The sequence below is a fragment of the Bidens hawaiensis genome, unplaced genomic scaffold (genome assembly GCF_021521415.1).
Source record: "Bidens hawaiensis isolate Kalapana, Puna unplaced genomic scaffold, B.hawaiensis_p1.1 tig00001236_1, whole genome shotgun sequence".
Lineage (NCBI taxonomy): Eukaryota > Viridiplantae > Streptophyta > Magnoliopsida > Asterales > Asteraceae > Bidens > Bidens hawaiensis.
In genome coordinates this window covers 2,904,754-2,916,824 of record NW_027491070.1, presented here as the reverse complement: position 1 = coordinate 2,916,824, position 12,071 = coordinate 2,904,754, and the positions used below count along the sequence as shown (strand labels likewise).

At 37.2% G+C, this 12,071-nt stretch overlaps 2 protein-coding genes across 2 annotated transcripts; both read left to right on the top strand.

The window, feature by feature from the left end:
* Positions 1 to 3,100: 3,100 nt before the first annotated feature.
* LOC143569158 (serine/threonine protein phosphatase 2A 57 kDa regulatory subunit B' kappa isoform-like) lies at positions 3,101 to 6,410 on the top strand. The gene is made up of 3 exons (XM_077055140.1): positions 3,101 to 3,237; positions 4,171 to 5,363; positions 5,905 to 6,410. The coding sequence occupies exons 1-3, from the start codon at positions 3,210 to 3,212 to the stop codon at positions 6,214 to 6,216; spliced, it is 1,533 nt and encodes a 510-aa protein (XP_076911255.1). The 5' UTR covers positions 3,101 to 3,209; the 3' UTR covers positions 6,217 to 6,410.
* Positions 6,411 to 8,390: 1,980 nt separating this feature from the next.
* LOC143569150 (cytochrome b561, DM13 and DOMON domain-containing protein At5g54830-like) lies at positions 8,391 to 11,337 on the top strand. Its single transcript, XM_077055134.1, has one exon. The coding sequence runs from the start codon at positions 8,391 to 8,393 to the stop codon at positions 11,070 to 11,072; it is 2,682 nt and encodes an 893-aa protein (XP_076911249.1). The 3' UTR covers positions 11,073 to 11,337.
* Positions 11,338 to 12,071: the final 734 nt, after the last annotated feature.

Here is a 12,071-nt window from a genome sequence, read left to right as displayed (position 1 = left end):
ATAAATTTCAATCAAATAAAGTACTTTTTGCTTTTGTAATTTTTCTCCCTTTTGTTGGAAATCACTAAAAGACAAAAGCAATATTTCAAACAAGCATATGTAAGCTTAAGCTTAACTTGGTTGTATCTGATTTAAGTTAAATTTGATTCGAAAACACTTTCATAAAGCAAAATCTAATTGTAAGCTTAAATAATAAAGAACATGGCTTTTACAGAGATGTTGGAGGTTGTTTATAAAAAGTATATAAAATTATTGTATTTTGAAATAGATTAATTAAATTAAATTAAATAGGTTAAAAAGTTTATATAAATATTTTTTATCACTCATAAGTTATATCAAAGAAAGTAAACAAGTCGAATCTCATCTCGTTTAAGCTTGAAATAATTTCCAAGCACAAAATCTAAAGCTTCGCCTTAGTTTGTAAACTTTTTTAAACTCGAGTTCAACTCGTGTGTAATTTTCAAACAAAGATTGTGTTGGTTAATTTTTTTATAATTGAATGAAATCCACGCATTTTTGAGCTTTTTTGTGTTTAACTCGATTCAAACTTTATTACACAATTGTAAGTAGCACACCGACGACACTTCTTGTTTACAACCCTATTAAGATATTAATTTGTTCATTGAAACAAATTTAAACAAGTAAACCAAAATCATATGCGGTCTAGTAACTCTTGTAGTATTAAAGCATGAAGAAAATGTGACACTTTAGTTGAAAAATCTTGTATAAACAAAAATGTAGATTCATAACAACGATAAAGTGGAAATGTTGACAAAATATAATAAACGTTAACCCACAGTCATGTCACTAGATTTGAACACTGCACATGCACATTGTTACAAAGAGGAGAAAGGGTCACCATTTGAGGGGAGGCGTTAATTGAATTGCGGACGCCAAGGCCCAAGGGAAAACAGCTCGGGGCCAAGGTGGTCTCAACTAGTCAGACTTTTTTATATTTTTTTTTAGTATTTAGTTAAACCCATTACTAAATGAAATGAGGCTTTACTCAAATGATCTTTGCTATGTGACTGGCTTGGTATAATAAAATAATAAAAAGGAAAATTGGTTTTTATTGGTCCCAACTATCATCTTTTGGTCACTGCCGGTCCCAACTAACGAATTAGCTGCTGACGGTCCCAACTTTTAACGTATTTGTTCCTAACGGTCCGTGACTAACAGAATTCCAACGTCGTTAGTTTCAGGACGCCGGAAAAACGTTTTTGGCCGGAAAACACAAATTTTTTCCCGAAACTCAACAATTTTGTCCCAAACATCATGGTAACTTTGTATCGTACATTTAGAAACATTTTTCTAGTAAAAGCCTCAATTATTGAGGTCGCCGGAACCCTAGAACCATCGTCGGAATCAGTTGATGGTGCTTAAGTGATGGTGGTTGGTTGGTTGTGAGTCAATTGGTGGTGGTGGTGGCGGTGTTCAGGTGGTGTTTCCCGGCAAAAAAAAGTTGAATTTCCCGGCTAAAAACGTTTTCCCGGCGACGGCGTTAGGATTCTGTTAACCGTGGACCGTTAAGAACAAATACATTAAACGTTAGGACCATCAGTGACCAATTCATTAATTGAAACCGACAGTGACCAAAAAACAATAGTTAGGACCAATAAAAACTAATTTTACTAATAAAAAGGACAGAATTACAAATTTTGTCCTTTAAAAAAAGTCAAATTACGGTTCGTGTCCTTTGTTAAGTTTCCTTGCAGGCGGTGTACTTTAAACATTTTTTTCCTACACGTTATGTCCTTTACGCTAACTGGGTTAGAAAAACTCAGTTAAGTATGACATGTGCCAGACATGTGATGGGCATAATTGTAATTTTAGTGTATCTTTAAATTAAAAAAAAAAAGAAAATATATATAATCCCCTCCTTTCTCTCTTCTTTCTCTCTAAGCCACCACCATCACCATAAACTCCGGCCACCATAAACTCCGGCCACCGCAAACGATCCCTATCACCCGAACCCGACCCATCCTTTTCCAAAACCCGTATCCCTATCACCCGAACCCGACCCATCCTTTTAAAAAATATTTATGGTTACATAAATTACTAACATCAACAAAATCATACAGTATCCTTAACAAATTCTTGATTCTAATAACAATTCACAAATTATTTTGGTTTCATACATGAATCAGGTAATGATTGAAGTAAATTAGTAAATGAGTAGCTAACCTATTAAGTCCACAACATTAAGAAGTAGTCGTTCGCTATCGTTTCCGTGCCGGAGAATCATCAACCGGACCTAATATACAGCCTGTAACAACCAATTAAATATAAAAACCTAAAATTCGTAATTAACTAAAAAAATAGACAAATTAAGACTCACAAAACTTATGGCGGTGGAAACGAAGTCGCTTTATCCACCCATCAATTGGAATTGGATACCAAGACAACTAACCACTCTAAATATTTTCATGTAGTTGGATCTTGCAACAAAAAAAAACAGATGGCTTTGGATCTTCAACAAAATCGTCGATGTGAAATTACAAAATTAGGTTTTGGCTTCAGATTTCAAACATATATACGATCCGGTGTAGTTGGCGACATAATTAGGTTTTTTCTTGGCGAATTCCGGTTCTTCTTCATCAGAGGATGGTGACGTGGAGGTTGAATCTGTGATGGAGATCGAAGCTGCGGCTAGGGTTAGTATTTGGAAAAGGATGGGTCGGGTTCGGGTGATAGGGATACGGGTTTTGGAAAAGGATGGGTCGGGCTCGGGGTGATAGGGATCGTTTGCGGTGGCCGGAGTTTATGGTGATGGTGGTGGCTTAGAGAGAAAGAAGAGAGAAAGGAGGGGATTATATATATTTTCTTTCTTTTTTAATTTAAAGATACACTAAAATTACAATTATGCCCATCACATGTCTGGCACATGTCATACTTAACTGTGTTTTTCTAACCCAGTTAGCGTAAAGGACATAACGTGTAGAACATGAACATTAAGTTTGAAACAACAAACAACATTAAGCTCAAACTTTCACACTTTAATATTCCAACTCCATTTCTTGGATCCTTATCTAAATAAAAAGAGGTAGTAGACATACACACACGGAGATAGATGGGCTCCGTAATTATCATTATTATTATGTCTGCAAATTCATATCAAAAAATTTTAACCTGAAAGAAATTTCTCTCTCTTCCAGCTTTCCATCTCATTTGCATGTCTTCTTCTCTCTGATTCTCTCTCACTCTCTCTCATGTCCATTTTTGTCCCAGAAAGTCCAGGTATATTATTATTATTATTCTCCATATATAAATATATATGTATATATATGTATGTATAGATCTTCTGTGAACACCACCTGATTCTTCTTCAGTGCTCTGACTTTTAGATTATTATTATATTACTACTACTGTCTTCTTCAATCTTTTATTTAATGTAAACACATGTTGCTAAGTACCCTACTGGCATTATCAAATTTTTATTCTTGTTACAGTTTGCTGCTGCCCACATATAATTGTTAAAGTTGTAACTTTTTTTTTTTTTTTTACAAAATTTGGGGGTTTAGGGCTTTTTATGATCTGGGTTAGTAGATCTTGATCTGGGCTTCAGTCTTTAGTTTCAGATCTGCAAATTACTGTTTTACTATTTTCTTCTTATCTTCAGGTTTTGTATGGTTTTGAGTGTGTTCTAGATCTGTTTGTATGTTTTGGTTGTGTTTATGAGTAATGAGTGTTATGTTTTCTTGTAAAGTTATTTTTTTTTTCATATAAAATGTTTTTTTAGATAAAAAAAATTCTTGAGAGGTGAAGTTTTTTACAATGGATATTATTAGGGATTTTTTTTATAAGTTTTTCTTGAATCATTTTCTTGAAAAGCTTTAATCTTTTTTCATTTGAAATTGGATCATAGGAATGGTATTTGGTTTTTTTTTATTGAAATAGTTTATTTAAAAGTTTATTTTTTCCCATTTAAGATAAGATCATAGCTATGAATATTAGATTTTCTTGAAATATTTTCTTTGAAGTTCAAAGTTTCTCATATTAGGTGAAATCATGTAGGGAATTTTTTTCTTGAATATATGCAATTAATCTTAATTACTTTCCACCTTTATGCTCCAAGAATCTGCTTATTATATCCCTAAATATTTAATAATTTCTTGAATATTTTTTTTGCTAATCATGATTCTGATATGTGTATTAATATGTGTATTTCAGGCTTATTATTGGCTGCAAATTCAACTATTCCTACTATGATTAAACAAATTCTAGCAAAACTCCCCCGAAAATCATCAAAATCGAATCAAAATTGTTCAGACGGGAGCAATGCAACCGGAACCGCAACAACTACTAATTTAACCAACAATGGCAGCTTCACCAACACGTGTAATGTTATTTCAAGTCGATTAAACGTGGTTAAAAAGATGTCATCATCCATCTTCCCGACATCCAATGGTGACATGATCCAGCCACATTTATCCTTTAAAGATGTCCAAAATTCAGAAAAGTCAAGACTTTTGATCAGTAAGTTGAATCTTTGCTCGATTGTATACGATTTTAATGATCAAGATAAAGATCATACAGAGAAAGATCAAAAACGGCAACTTTTAGTCGAAATTCTTGATTTTCTTGGGTCGGATACGGTAAAACTCACCGAACCCGCCATGTCAGCGATGTGTAAAACATGCGGGGCCAATCTTTTTCGCGAGTTTCCTCCAAAAAACTCCAACTTGCCACGTGGCGAGACCGAAGATGAAGATCTATGGTTTGATCCATCATGGTCACATTTACAACTTATTTATGATATACTCCTTAGATTTGTTAGTTTAAATTCTCTTGATCCAAAAGTTGCTAAACAATATATCGATCAACCGTTCTTGTTAAAACTACTAAATCTTTTCGACTCTGAGGACCCACGAGAACGCGAGTGTTTGAAGTCGGTTTTACATAGAATTTATGGCAAATTTATGGTTCACCGACCATTTATCCGAATGGCAGTCAGCAATATAATGTACCAGTTCGTTTACGAAACTGAAAAACACAACGGGATTGCTGAGTTACTCGAGATTTTCGGGAGTGTGATTAGTGGATTCACATTGCCATTAAAGAAAGAACACAAAATGTTTTTGTCACGGGTTTTGATTCCGCTTCATAAACCGAAATCCATTGGTAGCTACCACCATCAGCTAACGTATTGTGTGGTTCAGTTTATAGAAAAGGATCCGAGGCTTGCAAGTATTGTGATAAACGGGCTGTTAAAATATTGGCCCGTGACTAGCAGTCAGAAGCAATTGATGGTTTTGAGTGAGTTGGAAGAATTGCTCGAGATAATTCGGACCGATGAGTTTGAGAAAATTATGGTTCCGTTGTTTCGACGTATACGTTGTTGTCTTGACAGCTACCATTTTCAGGTAATTTAATGCTTTAACTATTTTTATGTTTATAATGTTAGATGGTAGATGTTTAACTATTTCGACCCGTTAGCCAATAAACGGGTTGATTCAGGATATTATCTCTAATGGGTTAGAGGGGTACAATTCAATGATTGGTTAAAACTGAAGCGGGATTGAACGGGTCAAATGGGTCGAAAGTCACTCGAAAGCGTATTCAAAATGCATAGAATCTAATCAATCTTATCATTTTAGATATTCATTATCATATAGTTTCTTAATCTTATTTTAAAAGTTTTATGGGAAAAAAAGTGTTTGCAGGGGCCGAGCCCGGCCCGGCCCGATTCCCACACTAAAGATTTTCTCCTTCTTACTGCTGCATTTGAATTATTTGCAATTCAATAAAGTGAATTATTATAACAATAGTTTTTGTAATTATTTAATACTAAATTATAAATTATAGATTTAAAAATAAAAATGGTTCGGTTTGATTTTATGGTTTAGTGGTATATAGACGTCACGTGCATATATAAATACTAATGTAAGCATTAATAATGTTTAGGTGGCGGAACGAGCACATTTCCTATGGAACAACGAGCACATACGTCATCTTATAATGAGTAACCGGCAAGTGATTATGCCTATTGTCTTCTCCTCAATACAACACAACTCAAAAATCCATCGAAACCGCACGGTTCTCAACCTAGCACAAAATGTGATGAAAATGTTTCACGAGGCGGATGAACAGTTGGTGCTCTCATGTCAAGGTAAGGCCGAGGAGGACAAATCGGCCACCAATGTGGTGGATGAGAGGCGGAGATTGACATGGGAGCACCTTGAAACCGTTGCAGGTAATGGTATCTCGTGTCAGTGATCAGTAATCGGCCACCAATGTACTTGTTACGGTTTTAAGAAGCGTTTTAGAACGGGCTTCTAGAGATGTCACAAAATGGCATGTGAAGGCCCTTGTTTAATATTTTGGTTTTTTTGAGGTTTGAGAATGTTTTTGATCTCATTTCAACAATGGTGTTTATGTATATTAATGGCGCCACATCATTCTTTTGGTTATGTTGTATTCTGCAAGTTAGTTGTCCATCATTGTGACTTAAATCTTGTATGTGACAAGATGGTAGGAAGATGGTTTGTGTAAACAAGAAACAATTGTCAAATCATTTGACAATGGTCACCTTATTATATAACTTGGTTTAGTAAAACACGAGCGGCTCTGATACGTTTTGGTCCCAAGCCGTGAGAGTACGTATCATGTATGTTTTAAACCTAACGATTTCGGGAAACAACAAACCAAATTGAGCGGGCTGGGGTCAGACGGGTAAGTTTTAAACCTAACGATTACATAAATATCAAATAAAAATTGACAATAAGATCTAACTCTATACGATCGCCATAATAATCTATACAACTATCACCAACATGATGACAACAATAATCAACGGACAAGATAATATGAGTTCAAAAAAAATGAAAGAGATGAACTCATATGACAAATAACTAGCGGTTTCAAGATGCGAGCAGTGAAGAAGATGTTTGATGATCATCTATTCTCGCTTAGAGCTTTCGATATAAGAAGATGAAGCATATTGTGCTCCAAATGACAACTCTAAATGTTCGCACAGGTGAATCAATTGAGGTCAAGTTAACAACTGGAAGAATAAACAGTAAAGTTGAATACTTGGTAAGCTCTAATAATATCTAAACTCGTGCTTCTATCTATAAAACTGGCAATTTAGCCTATAATAATCAAAAGTTAAAACACAGAGAAACATCATAAACATAAACAAAATTGAATGGTGGTTATGTGGTTACTTTAGTTGATAAGACGGTAGCTTTCATTGGCCTTAGATTCATCCTGGAATATTGCGTCATGTTATGTTGACTGGACGCTGACTAAGCTTCGGATAACGCCCCTGGTCACTCACCTAGCCATGTTGTGGATAAAGCCTCTGGTTGCGAGCCACTTTCCCAAACATTCCCCTCCAATTTGCCAACTGGAGCATCTACAACAACAGACCTTAACAAACCGTCATATAGGCGCCACATCATATTCCGAACTTTTCTTAAAAATACTCACTTTTTATATAATTTATATAACAAACTTTCACAAACCGTATTTAAAATATTATAATTGTATCATTGTATGTATATGTAATATATGTATGTATGCATGAGAGAGAGAGAGAGAGGGTGGCCTCACAAATTTGCCATTGTGCAAATTTGTGTTCATAAACCCCACCCCCACATCATTTGGACCTTGAGTTGCGTAGCCTGTTATAGATGCTCTTAGTGTCTGTGAGTCGGCTCGTGGTTGCCTGTTCGTGCCCTCATCACTGACACCTATTGTGGTGTTCGCAAGTGACGTGACACAAATCACCGTTCGGCCCCCGTTGGACTTGCCACAAATGGGGGTGCAAACTAGGCTCGTCTAATTTACACGGAGCTCGAGTTCGGCTCGTTTACTATTTATTATTTAGTTTTTATATATTTATAATTATTTTTATATATTTCTTTTTCATTTACAATTTTATGTATAATAAAAATATTTTATTGAGTTATTTGTAGTTATTTTTCATAACATCAAATATTATAATTAACACCTATTAAATATATAAAAAGAATTATATAAATGACATGCTCAATTAAGTTTGTAAGCTGGCTCGCACTTGATTAGCTTGGCTCAGTCGAGCTTTTTCATAAATCAATCTTAAATAGTTTGTGCAACAGCTCAACTCGTTTGCACGCATAGTGACAACGTAAAGTCTAATTAAATTATTTGAGACCATTTTGGTTTTACAAAAACTTTTCCCAAACTCCATCTTTGACCCGGATAACAAATAGACCTTTGACTTTATTATTATTTCCTTCGCATAGTATTATTATTATTCCATCTCTCTACACCGCCGCAGAGTTCACCACCCACCACCGTCTTCCGGCGATCAAATCCGGTAAGTTCGCCATCATTCGTTAAACCCTTCATAACCCACTTCAATCATCCAAAACCCAGATCGAATCTTACTTCTTTCACCAAAATCAATGGCTATTTCACACTTAATTTTGCTAATTTCATCATGCGTTATTATAACCCTGTTTGTACCCATCAAACCCGATCCGTTAAATTGCAGTCAATCCAACACTAGTTTAGTCAATTTCACTTCTCAATTTGTCATGGTTCAGCATCAATTGAGAGGATCTTTTAGTATTATTAATGATTGCTCGTTTAGGGTTAGTGAATTTGATATGCTTCCTGGTGGTTCTCATGTTCATTGGTGGGGTGCTTTAGGTGATGATTATGAGAATTTGGCATCTGGGTTTGTTATATCTGAGGCTCAATTGGATAGTATTACTTATAAAAATGATAGCTTTACTGTTAATTTGATGAGTAATGTTAGTTGGGATCTTATTAGGGTTGTCTCTGTTTGGGATTCTGATATGGGTTCCGATTTCGGGCATGTTTCGTTACCCGAGATGGGATCGAATAATTCGGGTAATTTAGGATCGAATAATTTGAGTGTGCAGCCGACGATGTTTGAAAACTGTAAGGTGTTATCGGATACGTATCGGTTAAGATGGACGTTGAACGAAGAGGATAATGTGATTGATATTGGGTTAGAGGGTGCGATCGGGATTCAAAACTATATGGCGTTCGGGTGGACGGAACCCGACCGGGAGCATGATCATATGCTTAAGGCTGATGTGGCGGTGACGGGTTTTACGGAAGAGGGTGTGCCGTTTGCGGATGATTATTATATTACGAAGTATAGTGAGTGTATGAAGAACGATGATGGTACGGTCGAGGGTGTGTGTCCTGATACTATGTATAATGTTTCGGATTCGGTTGACTTGGTGAATAATACTCGGTTAGTTTACGCTCATAGGAAAGACGGGGTGTCGTTTGTTCGGTTTCAAAGACCGTTAAAGTCGGTGGACAAGAAGTATGATTGGGATATTAATGTTACGGCCAAACGAACGTGTATTTGGGCTTTGGGTTTGATAAAACCACCCGATTCGATTCGACCGTATTACCTTCCGCAAAACCATGGTAAGACTTACGGGCACGTCCACGTTAACGTTTCCGAGCGGGTTAATGATTGTGTTGGGCCACTTGATGCAGAAGATAAGGAGGATCAAGAGTTGGTAATTGCAGATAAGAAAGAACCGATCGTTGTCACTTCGGGCCCTGCTTCGCGTTATCCGAACCCGCCAAACCCGTCAAAGGTTTTGTATTTAAACAAGAAAGAATCACCTGTTTTGCGAGTCGAACGAGGCGTGCCTGTAACGTTCTCGATACAAGCGGGTCATGACGTGGCATTTTACATCACGTCGGACCCGCTTGGCGGGAATGCGACTTCTAGAAATATGTTGGAAACGATTTTCACGGGCGGGCCGGAAGCACAAGGGGTGCAGTCGAGTCCTAAAGAGTTGACGTGGGCCCCGGATCGAAACACACCCGATCAAGTTTATTATCAGTCGGTTTTTACCCAAAAAATGGGTTGGCGGGTTCAGGTTGTTGACGGGGGTTTAACTGATATGTATAAAAACAGTGTTTTGTTAGACGATCAACAAGTTAATTTCTTTTGGACATTGTCGGATAAGTCGATATCGATAGCGGCCCGTGGCGAGAAGAAAAGCGGGTATCTTGCGATCGGGTTCGGGTCAGAAATGGAGAACAGTTTTGCGTATGTTGGTTGGGTCGATGTTAACGGTACGGGTCGGGTCAATACGTATTGGATAGACGGGATGAACGCTCAAAGTCTCCACCCGACCAAGGAGAATTTGACATATGTCAGATGCAAGTCGGAAAACGGTGTCATCACGCTCGAGTTTACCCGCCCGTTGGATCCGGGTTGTAACCGAAAAGAACGAATAGAGTGTAATAATATTATTGAACCGACAACTCCTCTCAAAGTGATCTGGGCCATGGGGGCAAAATGGTCATCTGACCATTTGACCGAAAGTAACATGCATTCGGTAAAAAGTAATAAACCGGTTCGGGTTTCGCTTATTCGTGGATCGGCTGAAGCCGAGGAGGATATAAGGCCCGTCTTAGCGGTTCATGGGTTCATGATGTTTCTTGCTTGGGGCATGTTTCTTCCGGGCGGGATTCTAGCTGCCCGGTTCACAAAACATCTACCCGGTGACATATGGTTTAAAGTTCATGTCTACTTACAATACGCGGGTTTAGTAATCACGTTTCTCGGGATTCTTTTTGCGGTTGCTGAGCTTCACGGGTTTTATCTCGGCTCATTACATGTCAAATTTGGATTCTTGACGATTCTCATGGGTTGCATGCAGCCCGTTAACGCGTACTTCCGGCCCAAAAAGGGGGGAAACGAAAACCCGTCAACGAAAAGGGTAGTTTGGGAATACATTCACACTTACGTCGGAAGGTGTTCTATTCTTGTCGGGATTGCCGCTCTGTTTACTGGATTGAAGCATCTAGGAGAACGATACGATGATGAAAATACCCTTGGGTTAAGATGGGCTTTGATCGTTTGGGTATTGTTAGGCGGTCTCACGTTTTTGTATTTAGAATATAATAAAAGGCGGAAGCAGGAGACGGTTACACATGGCAGTTGGGTTTTAGGTAATTCGGAAGACGAGGATGCGGATCTTTTAAGATCAAACGGGAATCATCGGGAGAACGATTCGGTTATGTCTGAAAGAGGGGAAGTTCAGATGGAACCGGTGTCAGGTGGGAGGTATACGGTTATCTAAATGTCGGGTTGTTTTCAGTTTTCAAGATTTGGTAGCCCATTATTATTCGGTTTTCATTTTTTATATGAACGATGTCGGCCCGGTTACCAGTTTTGATCTTGATGGCTTGTGTGTGTAATCAACATATTTGCAGGTTCTTGAGGGATAATTATATTTTTATGTACCTTTTTTTAACAGTCAATACATTTGTTATATTCATATACAGTTAACATATTTGCAAATAATTTTTAATGTTTTTTATGCTAGATGGTACATGTCTGGGTTCAAATTTGATGTATAAAGGGTGGCACCTAGACATGGAAATTTCGACCCGTTAGCCCATGAATGGGTTAGACCGGCACAATGATTGCCTAAAGCTGAAGTCAGTCAAACGGGCCGAAAATACTCGAAAGTGCATTTTAAACATCATTTTTATATAAATTTTAAGAGTGGGAAAGTGTTTGCAGGGCCGGGCTCATCTTGGCCCGGCCCAAGCCAACCCAATTCTCATATAAAAAGTTTCCCTTTTTACTGCTGCATTTGAAGTATTTACAGTTCAATAAATTGAATTATTCTAAGAATAGTTTTTGTAATTATTTGATACTAAATTAGAGATCTAAAAATAAAAATGCAAACAAGTATTGGTGGGTCAACTTGGTCCAATCTATCCTGGAATTTATGTGTTTAACCCAAACCCGTTTTGTCATGTTACCTGACTCGACCGGAGCTGTACGCAACTTGACTATAACTTGACCATCTTGGGTTGGTTCGGTTTGATTTTGTAGTTTAGTGTAATTTTCTATTTAGATTTGCATCTTCGGATCGAGGTCATTTCTTATGGAACAACGAGCACGTACGTCATCTCATTTCTTATAGACGTTTTGGTCCCAAAAATCGTGAGAGCACGTATCATGTACATGAGACGTGTAGATGTAGAACCAAGTTAACTTTATTACCATGTAGTATGCAAGTGAACTTTGTCAAATGACAATCAGAAAACAATTCCGGGTTGTATAGAAA